This window comes from Homalodisca vitripennis, chromosome 3, assembly GCF_021130785.1.
Source record: "Homalodisca vitripennis isolate AUS2020 chromosome 3, UT_GWSS_2.1, whole genome shotgun sequence".
Taxonomy (NCBI): domain Eukaryota; kingdom Metazoa; phylum Arthropoda; class Insecta; order Hemiptera; family Cicadellidae; genus Homalodisca; species Homalodisca vitripennis.
In genome coordinates, this window is record NC_060209.1 from 117,737,170 (window position 1) to 117,756,886 (window position 19,717).

The 19,717-nt window shown below is 32.8% G+C and overlaps 1 protein-coding gene across 2 annotated transcripts in view; it reads right to left on the reverse strand.

Annotated features, from left to right (window-relative positions):
• Positions 1-3,337: 3,337 nt before the first annotated feature.
• Positions 3,338-19,717, reverse strand: part of LOC124357390 (metal cation symporter ZIP8-like) — a 37,571-nt gene continuing 21,191 nt past the window's right edge. For both annotated transcript variants that reach the window (XM_046809146.1, XM_046809147.1), the window contains exons 2-6: positions 19,535-19,667; positions 13,809-13,979; positions 7,667-7,792; positions 5,844-5,954; positions 3,338-3,537 (exon numbers count right to left, since the gene is read on the reverse strand). In XM_046809146.1, the coding sequence (XP_046665102.1) occupies positions 3,343-3,537; positions 5,844-5,954; positions 7,667-7,792; positions 13,809-13,877 (501 nt within the window). In that variant the 5' untranslated portion in view covers positions 13,878-13,979; positions 19,535-19,667 and the 3' untranslated portion in view covers positions 3,338-3,342. The remainder of the gene's footprint in view (positions 3,538-5,843; positions 5,955-7,666; positions 7,793-13,808; positions 13,980-19,534; positions 19,668-19,717) is intronic.

Here is a 19,717-nt window from a genome sequence, read left to right on the forward strand (position 1 = left end):
GCGCATAACAACAACTACTAACTACTACTTAGAACCAATAACAAGAACAACAACAACAACAATAATAAATAGTAATAAATAACAATAAATTAAACTCTATTAATGCAATACCTAAAAACAGAAACACTTTAACCTAGACATAATAAACTAAACAACAAAATAATAAATGTACCCAAATTTACAATCATAAACGAGTAAATAGTGAAAATATTACATATTAATTGAATCCCCCCCCCCCCACCCCCCCCCCCCCCCACCCCCCCCCCCCCCCACCCCCCCCCCCCCCCACCCCCCCCCCCCCCCACCCCCCCCCCCCCCCACCCCCCAGTAATTTTAATCTCAAAGTATTTCAATTAATCAAACCAATTATTTAGTACCTAAATGTATAATTTATTTTTCATTTTCATTGACCAGTTGTTTTTAGTATTTACTTAATGCTTAACTAAATGATATTTTATCCATGTCTGCTTTTTACCTGTGCAGATAACAAAAACTGGGTACATTACAAAGACGTAGAATGAGTAGCTTTGTTGTTAGTTAGTCAGAATAAATTTTACAACATTCATTCTCATAATTTTTTCTCCAACTCTACTTGGATGGCTTGACATAGGGATGAGGCTGGAAAATAACCGGACTGAGGCTGAAATCAAATTTACTTACCAATATTTACAATTTGATGTTATTCTCTTCAATGTGCTCCCCTGGTCAATATCTACACTTCTCCAAGCAAATTTTACACTGTCCGTACCAATGCTGCACATCATTTTCTGTAACCCTGTTCATGACGTCTGTTGATTTTTTTTTCCTTTTACTGCCTCTAAAGTCTCAAATCTCACTCCTTTCAAAGTTGACTTGACTTTAGGGAACATAAAAAAGTTACAGGGGGCCAAGTCGTATGAGTAGGGTGGATGATCTAAGACAGAGGTATTGTATTTGGCTAAAAAAGGTTTTCACTGATAAAGCATTGTGGGCTGAAGCATTGTCCTGGTGGAGGATCCATGAGTTGTTTTTTTTACTAATCGCTCCATTCTCTCTATACACGCACACTTAGGGTAGTCAGGATGCTAATGTAATAATTCTGATTCATTCTCGAACAAGGTTACTTATCTTTTCAATGTTAACATCAGATTTTTTATGACGATTAGTCTGCCAATGCATGTGTCGTCACTCGTGTCTTCGTGGCCATCTTTAAATCGTTTTTTTTTAAACTACTCAAACCGCCAATACGAATCCTGTTATTCTCTAACCACACCTCATATTCTATAGGGTTTGTGTTTTGTTATCTGAGTAGTGGTGATTTCAGTGCATTAAAAATGTCTAAGCTGCATTTCGGAGGCAATAATAGCCAATAATACTCTGACAGGGCAGTCTTTACCAGCCTGAATGGATGTGGTGGGCATTATATTATTGAAAACCACAATATTTCTAAATTTGTTGTGTTAGTGCTCATTGTTTAGCAGTTAAGGATAATAATTTATTATCCGATGAATTTGAATAAAACCTCTTGTCTCATCCACAAAGTTCCGATTTGTAGATGTGCTAGCAGCTTATACTGGACTTTGTAATGATTACTAATGTTACTAATGTTTGTTATAAATAAAAATAATACAGGGTCATCCACGAAGATATATAGAAACTGTGGGAGCTCATTCTACATGTAAAAATAAAGTTTATACAAACATGGGTCTGAAAATTCTTTGTTAGCAAGTTACGGCTAGCGAAAGATTTCAGCTCACCATATAAAACAAGATTTTCATTCTGGTAAGGTAGATTAAAATTGTTTTTGACCTGGTAAATTGAATAAAATAAGTCCCAGAACTGTAAGTTAAGTAGTTTTTGAGAAAACTAGTGTCATATTCAAAAAATAACTTTTTTTATTTCTCTAAGAAACAGATCCAAATTTTTAGTAAAACTTATAGAAAATTTTATTCTGAATCAAAACAATATAAATTAAGTTCACAGACATACATATATGTTTAATGTAACGTAAAAAATGTAGGACTAATTCTTCTAGCTTTTGAAAGTTTGCGGTGAGTGTAATGCTGTCTATATTCTTCAACAGCAGCTGTAGTACTGCCTTCACATACATCTTAAATAAACACCATATTGGTGTATTCCTCATTTGTAAATGATTGTTGCATTCCTACTCCAGTAATGTAATAATTACTAGGGACAGAACAATACTTAGATGGATTGAAACTCAATTACACAAATTGGTTATATTTAAGTTATTTAACTTACAGTTCTAGGACATATTTTATTCAGTTTATCAGGTTGAAAACCGATAAGAAACTATTTACTTCTTAACCTGCCTTACCAGAATTTCAGGACGACCTTTTTGTCTTGATAAGCTGAAATCCAGGCGAAATCTTTCGCTTGCCGTAACTTGCAAACAAAGCATTTCCGGACCCATGTTTACATAAACATTTAAAATTATTTTTACATGTAGAACGAGCTCCTATATTTTCTGCATATCTTTGTGAATGACTCTGTGTAGTATGAGGCATATCGCTGCAAGCCTGGGTTATGGCAACTGCTGTTTAATGCACTTAGGTCTAAGATATGTTGTTAAAACTTTGCATGAGTATAAAAGATTAGTGTCTTGTAATAGCATTAGTATTAAAATAATTAATTGATATCTTTTTCCATTACTAATAAATAATAAAGGCTAACGGCCAGACTTGAAGGAGATATTACAATCTCATGATCCATTTTTGAATAGTTGAATTTTAAATTTAAAGAGCAGTATTTTGAGACCCTGAACTTGGAGAGAGAAACAGTTTTTTATAACTACCAGTGAAATACTGTAGATTGAATTTTCTCTGCAAACAATTCCCAATATTTGATACAATAACTCCAATGGTTTAAATGATAATTGAAATATCTTAGGCCAGTGTGGAGAAAAAATAAAGTCGAGGTCTGTAGTTTTCTTAGTGAAAGCACGTATCATTTAATTTGATGGAGCTGTATGCTCGGTCACTCCTGTTCTCTCAACTACAGTATATATGCCATCCCACAATATAAAAGGAAACTAATTTTGAGTCCCCAGAATAAACTAAATGGTTTGAATTTGTCAATGCTGCCATCTATAGTAAAAGATAATACAACTGTCATAACTATCTAGTGTATTTCATAACTACAACAGAGGTATTTTGTTCATGCAAACACAAAATTCTGGTACAAGTATTTAATAAAATGTCTATGTTTTATTCTTATATATAAGCAATATACATGCCAAATTTCATAAAAAAATTGTCCTCTAGATTTTGTGTGATTGAAAATCAAATATTCAAACATCTTTCTTCACATTTATAATATTAATAGGATAGTCCCAAATAGTAGTTAGTTACCTAATTCATGGGGAAATTCTTCACATGCGATACCAATGCTTATGCTGATGCCTGTCCCTATGCTGTGAGAATAACCAGCTCCGATGCTCATGCCATCAATAAAGTTGTGTAGACCATCTCCAAATATGATAATCCAAGCAACAGTTGCCACCTTCTGGCTTGTTTCTGTCATAGTCAATGATGCCCTCTGTTGTCAATGAAACGTGTTAAAATACTTTTAGATAACATAAATTAATTAGACTCAAACTATTTATTTGAATAAGCTGCAAAATATAAATAATACGAATAGTAAAACTAAAAACAAGACATTCATACAAAGGTTGTAAATAAAAATGAGGAAAAATGAGTATTTGTTTTAATACTAGACTACAATGTAATGTCTGTTTTATATAAGAACTTCATTGTCATCCATCATATACCATATCCAATTTCTAGTTCCTGCTTCAGACAGCCAGATAGATACATTGACACTTAGAAGTCTTATTTATGAGAAAATGTTAAAATTCATGTGTGTATTTTACATTACAAAAATATGAAACATAGATTTTTTTCACGTATTTTTATGAACAGACAAATTTTGGCAATCTTGCCATTATCGTGGAAAGTCAACCTCAAGTAAACATTAAAATTTAACATGCCAAAACATTTGTTGGTTAATAAAAAAAATGTGTAAGGTTTTCATTAGATAATTATTTAGAGCTTACCCAATTATCTAAATATACATCAAACGATTTCACAATGTCTTCATTTGAGTGTATCATAGAAATTCTTTCATACCTTCTATTCAGAGTTTTGACTATTTTTCAAATCTAGAAAATTAAATTTAAACGATTCCAGAACATATAAAATGGATATATATTTGGCCCTTATTTAAAGTCTAAAAATTGTCACTATCTGGAATTTTTAAGAATTAATTGATATATGTAAATAAAAATATAGATATGAGTCCTAGCATATGCCCTTGATATGATAGTCTATTCATTTGTCCTTATTATGAAGTATACGACTCATTAAGAGGGCATACTAGTTAGTTGCAGACCATGCATCTGAGGTTTCATTTTAATATAAGGATTCATTTTTAAACTGTGATATAAATAGGAATTCATTCGAAATCTGTAAATTTTTCACTTCAGAAACTTAGAGTTCAGTGTTGTAATGTTAATTAATGAATTGTTAAAACTATGATTATCTGTTTACTAATGGTCTATAACTTATGTTCAAAATAAAGTTTCATATGGAAAATGTGTACTGGGAATACAAACATACTTTTATTGTATTTCCTGAAAACCTCATAGTTTCATGGTATTTGTGTTGTCAGAATAAAACAATTGAGTCTCTCAGATAGTTTTTCTAATCACACAAAACATTTATTTTTAACTAATCAACAAGGATATATTAATTAGTTTGATGTGAAGTCAGTGTTTATGAAATTGAAGAGATAAGCTCTTTACATATACTATCATTACTTAACACGTCATTTTAGAGCTTATGTTACTTAACATTTAATTGATGATCAAGTATTATAAGATGATAAAGTTGAGTGTTGGATACCTATAATTGTTATTTGTGTAAGATTATTTTTGGTTGTTGTTATTGTATTTGCCTTAACTAAAGCCAAATTGAAAAACAAGCATTGTTGGACAAAACATAGACTTGAACAAGATTATTGAGGAAAAGGTATTACAGAGTTATTTTTTATAACACGTTTAAAATTATTGCAAGTTTATTACTATGTAAGAATTTTTTCAAAATTCATTTCTGTTACAAAATGTATGTTTTAGATTCCTACCAAAATGTAAAATCAATATCACAGATGTTAAAACAAATTTTAGAAAGTACATTACTAACTTAATTCTGTGAACAATTAAATCAATATTACAACATAAAAAATTTAACCAAAAATTCAGGATTAAAGGATTACAGTCTAAAAGTTTACTATATAGTCAGATAAATGAGGTAATTCATACAGCCAGTTTAGAATGCTATTGATGAAAAATCAATGATTTCCATTATAAAGAGATATGAGTCAATTGTGAATTCAGAATGATAATGTGGAAAATATAAGATTAAAAACTGAAAAAATGGTAAAATTCCTTGAAATTATAAAAGGAAATTTTTATAGACAATACAACCATTCTGCAGTTTTTATGGAAAGGTTTATAAAGTCTAACCAAACTCACATTTATCAGTCACAACATAAGTAATTTATTCCAGCAACACCATTATAAATATTTAGATTAAGGAAATATGTATACTCACTTAGTTTTCATAAAGTATACTCATGAACAGTAACAGATACATCATCCACTCAATTAGAAGCAAAATCAAAAGAAATATTTACTGAGTCCAAAAACAATGGATATAACTTTTGAGGTCTAGCTTCCGTCAGTATGTGATTTATATAAAGATGTATTTTGCACTCTCCTTTACAAGAAATAAAGAAATCTTCAGAGCAACTGTAGATGTAATCTAACAAGTGAATCAATCACTAACCTTGGCTTGTCCTGACGTGCTCAACAATCCATTTAGTTCAAACTCCTTGATGCCGAGTGATCCACAGGTGTGGCCATTTGCATTGGCTTTAAGTCCATTTTTCTTCTTTGACTGATATCAAACAATTTATTATGACCCAACAGAATCTAATCTAAAGTACACATTCTACCTGAATCCATTAATTCATATTAAACGAAACATTTGTAATTTTGCAAATAAGGATCTGATAATTTTATTAGTAATAAAAAGTAAAACTGGAAATGGAGATTAAAAGTTTAAAACCATGAAGTTTCAATAAAAGATTCAATTTACCATTTTGACTGATAGAATTAAGAATTGAATACATATTGTTAACATCCACAAAATTCTAATAGAAAAGTGCATATGCTGTTTAGGGCATCATCAGATATACAATGGCTATTCAGAAAGTAAGTTACGTTTCCATCTGATGCTGCAAGGTACGCACAAATTACATATATATATATATATTGGTTTGCTCATGCTTGGTACCTCAGTCAGTGTCCAGCTGGGACAACAGGAACATCTCCTTATATTCAAATTTGAAATGTGTGCTACAATCGAAAATCCCTCCCATTGTAAAGTGCGGTCTGTAATTAGTTTTTTGTTGACAAAACACCTAAAACCGATAGAAATTCATCGGGAACTGTGTGAAGTGTATGCGAACAACGTAATGACTGAAAGTTCTGTCAGGAGCATTGTAATTGATGATCTGGTCACCATAGTTGATAAAAAGATTCTTTAAAACCGCTGTTTCACAATAACCAGCTTTCTCTAAGTTTCCCACAAGTTTCATGGACTTTAATTGTTTGAAACTTGTTTTCACGGAAGCTACTACAAATTTTGTGCAAGATGGATGCCAAGAATGCTTACAAATTCACCATAAAGAACAACAAATGGGGGCAGCTTTGATGTTTTTGGAGACGTACCACAGTCATGGTGATGCTACTGGACTGAATCATAGCAGGAGACGAAACCTGAGTGAAACATGTCAATTATGAGACAACATTTTAGTTCATAGTTTCCATAGGGTATACAAGTTCCCCTAAAAACCAAGGAAATGTCTGCAAACCTTGTTGGTAAGGAAGATCACGGCATCAGTGTTCTGGGACAGGCAAGGTGTTCTTATTTGATTTTCTTGAGCATAGTGCAAACAATAAACTCTGAGCATTTGCCAAACATTGCAAAACCTTAGAAAGGCTGTCCAAAACAGTGCCAAGGAATCTTGTCATAAAACATTTTGCTTTTGCATGACAATGCCCGACTTCACACGACAAAACTGTACACAAGAACTCTTGAACTCACTCAACTGTTTTCCTTATCCCCTGCAGTACTGATCTTGCTCCAAGTGATTTTCACTTGTTCCCAAAAATGAAGACCTGGCTAGCGACACAGCGTTTTGACAACGATGAGGATCTCCAGATATGTGTCACAGAGTAGCTGAGATCACAGGTGGCAGAATTCTATGACAGGAATTTCAAATCTTGTCCACAGCAATGATAAGTGCATGATTATGCCTTTGTATGGTGATTATGTAGAAAAATAGTATTCTAGTCCCTCTTTCACAGACATAAAATAAAATACTTTTCTTGTACTTGGTTTATTAATTTCAAAACAATCCTTACTTTCTGAATAGCCCTTGTGTATATGATGATGCCCTAACCGGTGAAAGCGCTTTTATATTACAAATATTGTGGAAGTAAAAACATCTTCAATTCTTAAACCTTATTTCTTCCATAAAGAATATAATGCAGAAGATATTTAAATTAAACAAAGAGTAACCATGTGAAATAATCCAGATTTACCTTATTTCCTCCAAAGACAATCTTTGTTAATGCTTCGACTGAAAACAACACCCAGAAGCTAAACCAGGTGTACATGGCAACTTTGAGGTATTCATGATTTGGATCATTTTCTTTTAGACTGAATCCCTGCAACAACGTTTAACAAACAATAAGTTTAGATTATTATATACACTGCATAGATCTAATGGAAACCAGTCATAGGTCTGGAGAAGATTTCATATTTACTTCCTCTTTCTCATAAAGGTAGAGTAGGATAAATTATGTGCCAAAGAATTTCAATTCAATTCAATAATATCTTTATTCACACATTCATCAAGAATGGTTACAGAGTCAACACATGCAGTAAAAATTGATGTCATCAAGAAGTAGGTAAACTAGTTTAAAACTATTATAAATGCAAAGAGAAAATATCTTTAAAATTTGATATCAACTAACATTTCTGTAAAATAAAATATATATGAGGAGAAAATATATGAATGCATATACATACACATACATGTCTTAAATAATAGCATTAACAGAATTAAAAAAACTCATTCAAACTATAAATTGTAGAGTTTATCAACAGGCTGTGCAGTCTTTTCTTCAGAGTTTTAGAGTCACATGTTTTGAAGTTTTCTGGAAGCATGTTAAAGAGTCTTGCATCGCTATAGGAAGGCTTCTTGGTGTAAAGGGTTGTTCTATGCGCTGGAAGGGATATATCATTTGCCCGTCTTGTTGTGTAGCTGTTGACGTCACCAACCCTTGGTAATCTTTCTCTTGAGGCGTGGGTGATTACCTCGATGATGTATATGGACACTACTGTGAGTATCTCAAAAGATTTAAAAGCCTCTCTACAAGATTCTTGTGGCTGTAGTCCTGCCATGATCCGCATAACCCGCTTCTGTAATACCAGGACACGATGAAGGTTGCCGGCAGATGAACTTCCCCACAGAGTTATTCCATATCGAACATGTGATTCGAACAGAGCGTGATATGCGGCTTTCAAAGCGATAGAGGTACCAATGGATTTAATCCTCTTCATTGCAAAGATTGCAGAGCTAAGCCTTGAACACAGTTGGTCGGTGTGATTGCTCCAGGAAAGGCCTTCATCCAGAGTTAGGCCTAAGTGTTTTGTGTTGTCAACTCTCTGAAGATCTGGGGGCTCAGTCAAGCATTCTTTTAATCGTCCAGAAGCGAGATATTTTGTCTTTGCAGCGTTAAAAAATAGGTCGTTATTTGAGCAATATTGTTGTGCCATACTGACTGATATGAAGGTACGAATGTCCAGGTCTTCAATGGCATTGCCACTCGTTACAAGAACGGTGTCATCAGCAAACATGACTGGGTAGCTTATATTACCCAAATACTTAGGTAGGTCTGCAGTAAAAAGAACAAACAGAACCGGGCCCAACACTGAACCCTGGGGAACACCTCTTGTAACAGCCAAGGGCCCAGATCTTGCAGTCCTCTCTGTTCCATCCAGGTTTTGTTTTATTTCAACGACCTGTTCTCTTCCCGTTAAGTAACTCTCAAACCACTTGACTGTAGTCCCTCCAAAACCAAGAGATTTAATTTTGTTGATAATTAAACTATGGCCCAAACAGTCAAACGCCTTACTTAAATCAAGGAAAACACTTGTAACTGTGTTTCCTTCCTCCAAGTTGTCAATGATGTGTTCTATTAAATCGGTAAAAGCACTTGTGGTTGATCTTCCAGGGATAAACCCATGTTGTCTATCAGGCAGGAGATTGTTGAGTTTAAGGTGGTTTTGAATTCTGGTTAAAATTATTTTTTCTATGATTTTTGAAATAGTTGGGATTAGGGATATCGGCCTGAAATTTTGTAGCTCCTTTTTGCTTCCCTGCTTATGAAGGGGATAAACTTTAGATATTTTGAGTTTGCTAGGAAAAATCCCTTGAGACAAAGACTTGTTGATTATATCTGTAATGGGTAAAAATACTTCACCAATGCAAAACTTTAGCAGCTTAGAGCTCACGTCATCGATACCTGAAGAAGATGTTGACTTCAGTGACATTATAGTGTTAAAAACTTCACTGAAGGAAGTGAGTCTCCATTCCATAAGTGAAGTTCCAAGAAAAGAAGTATCACTCATAACAATGGCTCTTGATTGATTGTTTTGCAGTAGAGTTTGCTCGGCTATATTGGAAAAAAAGATATTAAAGTGTTCACACAATTTGTCTGGGTCTTCTTCTACCTTTCCTCCAACATCAATCTGCCATCTTGCCCCTGCACTGTCTTTTCTTAAAATTCTCTCACTATTGATGACATTCCAGATGGCTTTAGATTTATTACTTGACTCAGCAATAAGGCTTTCATTTTCTTCCCGTCTTAGAGTTTTTAGTTTTATATCATACATTTTTTTCTTGTTAAACGCATCCACTTTGTCTTGCTCACTTCCAGTTTTTTTTATATTTGTCAAGCGCCAGGATGAACTCTTTTCTAAGGCTGTTAGCTTCTGGGTTGAGTAGGGCTAGAATTTTTCCTCTATTTTTTTCCGTATGCAAATTTTACGTGGACATGTGATGTCAAGGGCTATTGTCAGGGTATCAATAAAGTTCATGTAAGCCTCGTCTGCTGTGGCTGCCTGATAGACTCTGTCCCATGATTGAAGTGACAGGATGTCCTTGAAGTGCTGGAGGTTGTCAGGATTAAATTGTCTGTGAGTAGTTCTAAAAGCTTCATTTTTCTTTATTGGGGCGTCAACGTAGCAAAGCTGTCCCATATGATCTGAAAGGCCCGTATTTTCCACTATGACTTTTACTCTGTCAGTGTTAAGATTGGTGCAGACAATGTCAATGGAAGTAGCAGAGGTATTAGTGACTCTTGTAGGAGGCAACGGTATTCTGGTTACATCGAAGGTGGCGAGTGCTTCGCATAATGCTACATTTTCTCTTGATGGAAGCAAGCAATTTACATTGATATCACCAACAATACAAATTCCACTGTTGTCACAAGGAAGCAAGCTGAGGGTATCAGTTAACAGGGCCAAGGCATTGTCAAGAGGAGCACTGGGTGGTCGATATATCCCAAGAATGTATAAACATGATTTCCTGTTGAATGTTATCCTGATTGAAGACATTTCACATACGAGTTCTTCTGAATGGTCAGCAATATTAACACTCTCCACCTCATTAGCCATGTCAGTGTGCTTGTAGATGGCAACACCACCTTTCCTGTGACTCTCTCTGCAAAATGCAGTTACCAGACAGTAGTCCACCAAGCATACATTTTTCAAAGTTAATTCACTTAGTCCATGTTCTGTGAGGACAACTAAATCGGGCTTGTGGATGTGTAAAAAGTGATTTAATCTATCGATTTTATTGCACAGCCAATCTATGTTCTGATGGAAGATTTGAATCTTGTCTTTAAATTTGAATTCAGGAAGATTCTGCATCGAGTTTTGCTTCTTTGAGTTGGGTCTAAAAAAGTCTGGGTTTCTGAAGAGTTTGAATTTTGGAGTGGTGATTTAATTGTTAGTACGGGTTGACGGCATAATTTTGGATCCACCGTGACATTCAGTTTTTTTGACAGGGTTTGGCTGGCTCCCTCAGTGGCAGTTTGATTCAGTTTTTTGGACAGGGTTTGGCTGGCTCCCTCAGTGGCGGTTTGATTCAGTTTTTTGGACAGGGTTTGGCTGGCTCCCTCAGTGGCAGTTTGATTCCGTTTTTTGGACAGGGTTTGGCTGGCTCCCTCAGTGGCAGTTTGATTCAGTTTTTTGGACAGGGTTTGGCTGGCTCCCTCAGTGGCAGTTTGATTCAGTTTTTTGGACAGGGTTTGGCTGGCTCCCTCAGTGTCGGTTTGATTCAGTTTTTTAGACAGGGTTTGGCTGGCTCCCTCAGTGGCGGTTTGGTTAAGATTATCATATGTAGTCTGGTTGGATAAAACATGAAGCTTGTCGATATAATCATTAAAAAAATCCTCGTAAGTTTCTCCCTCTCTAAGCACCTGTGCAGTAAATGGAGGTGACTTCATTTCCTTGCCATGCGCTTCCGACAGATAAGTTTTGTGTTTGTTCTCTGTAGGTTTGTCTAACTCTATTAAATCATAAAGTGTGTTCACAGGATGCTTTATTTTCTCACTACCTGAGTGGGAATTTTGGGATTTTTTTATTTCAAAGTTTTTTCCACGTGACTTTTTTCTTATTTGAAAATAACTATTATTTCAATAACTATTGTTGTTTAAACACATACAAGGTGTCTCTGTATTATACCAAAGGTTTTGTGAGTGTTTTCCTCACAGCATTAAGTAATAAACTTGTTATTAACATTTTGTTGATACAGTTCAACAAAATATACCGGCGGGGTAGAAAGTGAACAATAATATTTAATGGTGGTAGATCAGTCAATACCTCAATATAAAAGTCATTAACATTTCAAAAGAAGCTTGGCTTTCAAAGTATTAAAACTTATTGAAAATGATAAAGTTGTTTGAAATTTTTTAAATATTTTAACTGACAAAAACAGCTATTCCAAATTTTAAGAATTCTGAAAAAATAATTATGATATTTGTGGGTTTAATCCAAATTTAACTGACACTAAATTTGACACTTTCATCTGAAGGTTGTCAAAAAGAATGAGACACAAATGTCTATGTATGTATATAACAAAGCCGAGGATGTGTATATATATATATATATATATATATATATATATATATATATATATATAAATATACTTACACATAAGTATTCTTGTTTGTGTATAATTTTACTACACATGTAGTATGCACTGATACACACCATGGTACCGGACATAATTCTGTCATTATTAAATTCTTTATTGATTAAAATAAAATATTATAATGGTAGTATGTAAAGTAAAGTAATGTCTTATTTTTACCAGACGAAGTTAGGGCTAAGAAGCCCTCTCTAACACTTAACCTGGGGACCAACGGCTTAAAGGTGACTTCCGAACCACCATCATTGGCCGGGCAGGCAGGCTACTTTTTTGTGATTTTCAAATTAGTCATGTCTAAATTAAATTGTTCAGATTAGAGATCATACCTCAGGAGGAGCCTAGTGGCTTGTGATAGACGATATTCAACTGGAGAAACAATTGAAGATAATTAATTCGTCTTTTTCTATACTACTACCATCCAATGTTTATTAGTCCTTTGAATGGAATCTGATCAAATCCTTAGTGGAAGCCAGTAAAGCTTGCGAATCTAATCGGACAGGATTAGATAAGGAGTTGGTATTAGATCAAAAGGTTGCTTGTGGGCTTCTAACTTGTGCCTGAATCACAATTTCAAAATACCTGACAACGTCATTGCTAGAAGCCATGAGGTTCTGGATTTGGAGCACCAAGAGTATAAAGGTAATATCTTCCAATGATCTTAACTGATCTCAACTATGTCTGGATTTATTCTCAATATAACGGTATTCAACAACACAATTTTTGAAAATTAAAATGTTCAGGACTCTGGTGCAATAAGACGGAAAGAGGCAGGTGCTATATTTTCTAAGACCAAAACGAACTTAGAGATCAGTTGCAAATATCTTATTTTCCATGTAAAAGTGCGTAGGTTTGAGCTCTCATAGGTCAAGAAGAATTGTGTAGCCAGACAACGTTTTTATTACCATGTCACAACTCATGATACCTAACCGTTCAGATAAAGTTATCGTCCTTATAGTTTATCACGCAAAGTGTGAAGAATGGGTCGTTATCATTATAAAAAAATCTTCTCTTTATAAAACCAAAAAAGAAATTATACAATATAAGCCATTTTTAAACCTTTCTTTGCTAACCTCTAAGACAAGATTAAGTTTATATAGTTATATTGATACACTCTCAATTGTGTTGGCACACTTTTTATAATATCTACTCTAAAATTGTTTTCCTCTTAACATATGAACATTACAAATCATTAAAACTGTATTTTCATGGATCTGCCAAGTCTCTACTATTGCTATTGCTAAAAATGTGGCAAAAATGTTTTTGGATATTTCATAATTTCCCCACAAAAAGTCTTTATTGAATAAATTAATAGCAAGTCAATCAAATAGTTTTGTATTTGAAGAGACATTACTAATTCAGTTACCACTTAATAGTTTTCATACTTTAAGTGCCAATTTTGTAAGATCATAATTTAATATAGAAGATATGATACTATAATACAAAAGCACAAACTTAAGAGATACCTCAGGTATGAGTTGGAAGATGGCTGTAGAAGAAAGAGAGCCAACGGCTAGTCCAATGAGAACTCTCATAAACGTGAGGGTAGAAAGGGCTGTTGAAGATTGGCCATAATACTGCGCCAAAAATCCCAGAGAGACTGATAAGTGCTACTGATAACCCACCAAACATCCACACTGAAACCACAAATACAAATACATTGTATCTATCCTTTTTTCACATATGCAGGATGTTTTTTTTATATTTGTCAGATCATTTATTGTTCTCTATGTCCAAATAATACAAATACCTTACTACATATTATAACATATATATTATTATATAAAATGGCTTCTGAGCCCCAGACAATGATCTAATTAAGATTAAATTTACATTAATGTAAATTATGTAAAATATTTACAATGTTGCAAATATTAAAAAAAATGTTTACATTACAAATATTTACATTATTTACAAATATTATATTTACAATATAAATTATTTGTTATTCACTGTTTTATTAATTCTTGTAGTAATTTTGAAAGAAGTGAGTTTGGTTTTGTAAGTGATAGTGAAAGTAATTAGATGCAATGGAAGCAGATGAATTTGGTTGTAATGAAAGTTGTATAAGGCCTGAAAATTACATCAACAAAATGAAAATCTCATAAAAGAATGAATGTTGTAAGTAAAATAATTACATTTAAGAGTAATGAAGTGGGGAATAAAACGTTTATAGTGGCACATGTGTTTTGTAGAAGTACCAAAGAAACTAGACTTCACATTTCTGAAACAGATAAATTTTGCTTGAAATTAATTACTCAAAAATTTGTATCTTTGTGACAAATAATGGTCAGTTAAAGGAAAACATTGTTTGTAAAAAGCTGGTATTGCCATTCATGACATGAGTAATAAAAAGATTAAATACTTTGATAAAAATTTTAAACTAATTGGAATGTTCCAGAAATATAAGTGTGGTAGATATTTTAAAGGTATTAGAGTAAGGCGTAAAAGTTATTCTGTCTTTAGCCAATCTGCAACTTGGAACTTTGGCTCTGTGTACAAATTTGTTTGTTCACAGAGCAAAATCAAAATAAATAAGAAATTACAAAGAACAGAATAGTACATTGTACTATTTAGAATATATATTGACAAGTTTTATATTGTAATAAATAATACTTTGTAACCAGATACAGAATTTTATTTACCAGCCTGTTAATAAACTTGGAGAAAAGTGAACTCATTGCTGGAATGAGCCTTTTCTTCTCTTGCAGTATGTGTACTAGTAAAGATATACAAATTATTACATGTTTAATTAAAACTATTAAATTATTTAAAATTCTAGGATATTTTGTATACAGTTATAAAAATAAATTGCATTGTAAATGTTTAAGGGTTTTAAAACAAGAATGTGTGATTCATATGATGTAGTAGTCTATTTTTATGTTTTTCTGATTCTAAGGAACAATTCTTTAATTTATCCAACAAGAGATAATAACTTGTACATGCCCTATTTTTAGTCTAACATGTATTTTTAGCATTTGTTGTGTGATCACAGGTAGTTTAACTAATGCTATAACTAAACAATTAAAAAAATCAATACGGTATCATCTGTAGCAACGTTTCATAGGTCCATAGTGTTTGAATAAACTAAATAAGTAGTCTTTGTTGTCTTTGAAATTTGAGGCTGTCGCAATTTAGGAATCGTTCATATATATATATATATGGTTTTTTTAAAATTAGTTTATGTATTGGATGAGATATAAATATGATAAATCTTATAATTTAAAAGTGTTTGGACTATAATTTTTCACACTATTTCTCAGTCATTTTAATGTTTTTATTTTTATATATAGTGTAATTATATTAAGTTTTGTCTTACAAATTTCAACTTGAACAGTTTCAAAAAAAATTAGGTGAGGTTTCCATTCAGTGTTCATGCTTCAATTGTTCATGCAGTAAATATAATGGACATATGAGTTCTTCCATCAGCAGATTAAACATTTTGGTTTAAGCAAGTGTTGGTTTTCTAGTAAATAGATTAAGATGGTTGTGTGTGATGGTGCAATATTTGAAGCATGTTCTGTGTTTTACTGGTGCATCTACAGGTGTCTTGTTCAATCTGTAGAAAACTGCTTGGGCAGTTTACTTCTTAAATATAAACTTTCAATCATTGTATAAATTCTAAGTTCAAAGAAGGTTGTTTGGCAACTCTCTTGGAATCCAGGAACTGTAAGGACAACTATTTTTCTCTTTATAAGGATTCTTTGTAGATGTATGGTAGATCCTCCCAAGGACATTATGCCATTCCTTAAATGGGATTTGAGGAAATGGAGTAGTAGGCTGTTCTAGTTGATTATGAGGTGCTTAATTGCTTGAGCCTACGAGTGGGAAAGATTCCTGTGCATAACTTCTCGACTTCACCACTTCATAACAAGGGAACAAACATGCTCCAATATCAAAAGTCTTATTTTTGCTGGAGTAAATTAAAATACCAAGGTACTTTGTAGTGAATTTACAATTAAAATTAGATATTCCCATGTCTGTATTCTCGCTTTTGTAGTAATTTTTGGCAGCTTTTTATTAATATTGAATCAGGTTGTTTGAAACACATAATGATTTGACAACATTACAGACATATTCTGTTCTGTATATGTCAGTTGTGAATTAGGTTTTTATGTAGCAGGTGTAATGAAAGTATCCTCGGTATACATAACGTTTTGTGATTTGGCAGATTATTAGGTAATAAAAGGACTGGACTCAAAACTGAACCCTGTGGAACTAAATATTATGTTGTGTTGTAGTTGTGACTGGGTCTTGTCTATTGTACTATTGGTTGTATACCACATTACAAGCTGTTTCTTGTCACTCAGGATAGCTATGATCAGTCTGTAACAGTTGTTCTGTAAATTAGATTCCTTGATAGTTAATCAATTTGAATTCTATCATATAATTGTTCTTGTTTTTCAAATCTTAATTTTAAATTCATCTTGCCTGGCAATGTAATATTTATTATAATTGCTACAATTCATTTGTTTAACTCCTGAGTCATTTTACTAGATTTTTTCAATATGAAACAACTGTTCCATAAATGTATGTACAATTTTATTTTTATCTGATTTATGACGATAAAGCATTGTATCAGATTCAAAACAAAATACAGTATTTAAAGGTTGTCTTAAAAAATATTATATTTAACAATGTGTAAATGAAAACATGTTTCAATGTTCTATTCATTTAAAGTTATCAAGAATTCATTTACTTTTTATATTACAAACTCAACTCACAAGACCTAATTAAGAGACATTTATCCAAACAACCTCCAAAATAAATCCCTACTGTTTTATTATTATTTTATGCCTATGTTATAATGTACTTTAAAAGGAGAAAAAGTATTCTCTGAAACATCACATGAATTAATTGAGAAGAATAGAGTCATGCTTGTGAAAAAAACATGATGGAATACGGAAATTTTAATACGGCAAATAAGTATCATCTTTTTTTAAATATTGTACACAAAAGGCTTCAAATGATTCTAGATTTCTACTACACGAATGATTTTACTGTATGTACATGGTTGTTTTAATTATGCTAAAGCCATAACAAAATGAGTCCTGTAGTAGCAATATGGTGTAAAATAACATTAAGTATGGACGAAAATCACCAAATTAATACATTACCCATTTTCTTATAAGAAATTGCTATTATAGCACTAAAATATTTCATTTTAGATTTCCTTAATTCACAAATTATTATTTAATATTAATTATTTGAAATATCACAGTGAAAATGGCAACAGAAGATAACAATGTTAAAAATATTAATATGACGCACTATTTTAAGAAAGAGCAAATGTTGATGAATCAAAAAGTGAAGGATCAAAGTTCAGTGATATATTTATCTCTCATTACATTGCTTGTGTACTTTGTGCCGATTATAAATTAATAGGGCCCACATATGGTTGTTATTATTACTCTACTTTAAATCATTCAACAATAAGGGAATTATAACTTATTTAAGAAGTTAGTGAAATTTAGAAATCAGTGTTGTTTTTAATTCAATTTTCAATCCAGTAAACATTAAAAATATCTTTTTTTGTACATCTTAGGAGACATGTATTTAACAATTAATTCGTATGTCTTCCATCTTCTCAAAGGTGTGTCATAAAACTCCAGTAAAAATATTATTTTGAAAATACACGATAAACAATAAAACATGCAAGTTTATAAACCGAACAAAGAATTGTATTTTTCTTACATAACAATAATATAGTGATTACATAATAAACTATAATATACACAAAAATATAAACAATATAAAATATAGTAAATATTTATAAAATAGAAACACCATTAATAACAAGATGAACCATAGACTGATAGATAACAAGATAGATATTAGAACCAGTAACGAGATAAATGTATAACAATATAAAAAATAAATAGCAGAATAATGGGTAACAAATAACAATAAACAATTAAATATCAAATCCCCATCAAAACCTAAATGATTTTATTAAAAATACAAAAAAAATTTTGTATGGGGACAGAAATGAATATTGATGAATTGAATATAATACAGATCAAGCACTGACTCTACACTAAAAATAAGATTGGTCATATGGATAAAATGTCACTTCATTATCACTCCACGAACTTGTTTCTTGAATGAGGCAAAAGAGACAATGAAGAAATGAATCAGGCTTCTCTAACTCAATGACCTCAACAGACCGCTATTATAGCTGTAGCTTGTAGGCAACTTTTCTGCTGAAAGATAGATTTGGATCTCGTACCACAAGGGACTGCAAAGTCAATACTGTAAAGCAACATACAGCAGTCAATGAGGCCGTTTACCAGTTAAAAGAGCAGGCCAAGGTCAGAGATCCTGCGCCTCAACTGCGGGGACTGCAACTCATAGAGCCTCTCCAGAACAGTGACAGGGGTCTCGAGATGTCCATAACCAAGTCTATAACCCAGCATTGTGATACACGATACACGGATATTTTGAGTATGTGGATATGGATAATTATGGGTGGTAAGGACACGGTATGGGTGAATCATATTCAAGTATGAGTAAAAAAAAAAAAAAAAAAAAAAAAAAAAAAAAAAAAAAAAAAAAAAAAAAAAAAAAAAAAAAACACCTGAGGAGAAACATCAGTGACAGAGGAGATTTGAAGTTTCCTGGTTGAATGGAAGATGAAGCCCAAGAGTTTACTTGCTCTGAAAACAACATGGGCCAAGTGTTTATGTGGGCTGAGTGTAGGAGCCATGTTGACTCGCAGATCCTTCATCTTAAATGCAATATTCAGGGATGTTCCATCTATATTGTAGTTGAAGAGTGTAATGTTGATACACACAAAAGACATAACTTTACCCCTTTACACTTGGAGATGTTGGGGTCCATAATGTTAGAACTACACCAGTCCACTATAAGCCAAAGAGCTCTGGAGGACATCTTGATCCTCGATATTGCGGACCGTAGAGAAGATTTTTAAAGTTATCACATATCATTTCCATATTTTGTTTTAAACATTGTGGATCTCCAAATCCATAAAAAAAGTCTTCCAGAGATGAAAAGTACCTAGACCCATTTATTTTCACACAAGAAAAGACTGTATTTAAGAAGTTTTAAATTGAACCAAGTGCTATAATTAATTAGAAAGCAGAAAAGAAAACAGCTGTACCACACAAATAATGTGAATACATCAAAGAATAAATCTATTATGTGTGATGTGGCTATATGTTGGACAACTTACCCTGTGTGGGGGTGGGTCTGTGGAGTCGTGTTTCGGGGGTGCTGGAGAGAGGGGGAGCACCAGATGGATCCAACAGCAGCCATGAACAGTTGCCTGTCGCATTATTCACACCCAATAGGCCTCCGTGGCTGCACTTTAAACAAAAGTAATCACAGATAATACATTGATGTAAATTTATCAAGA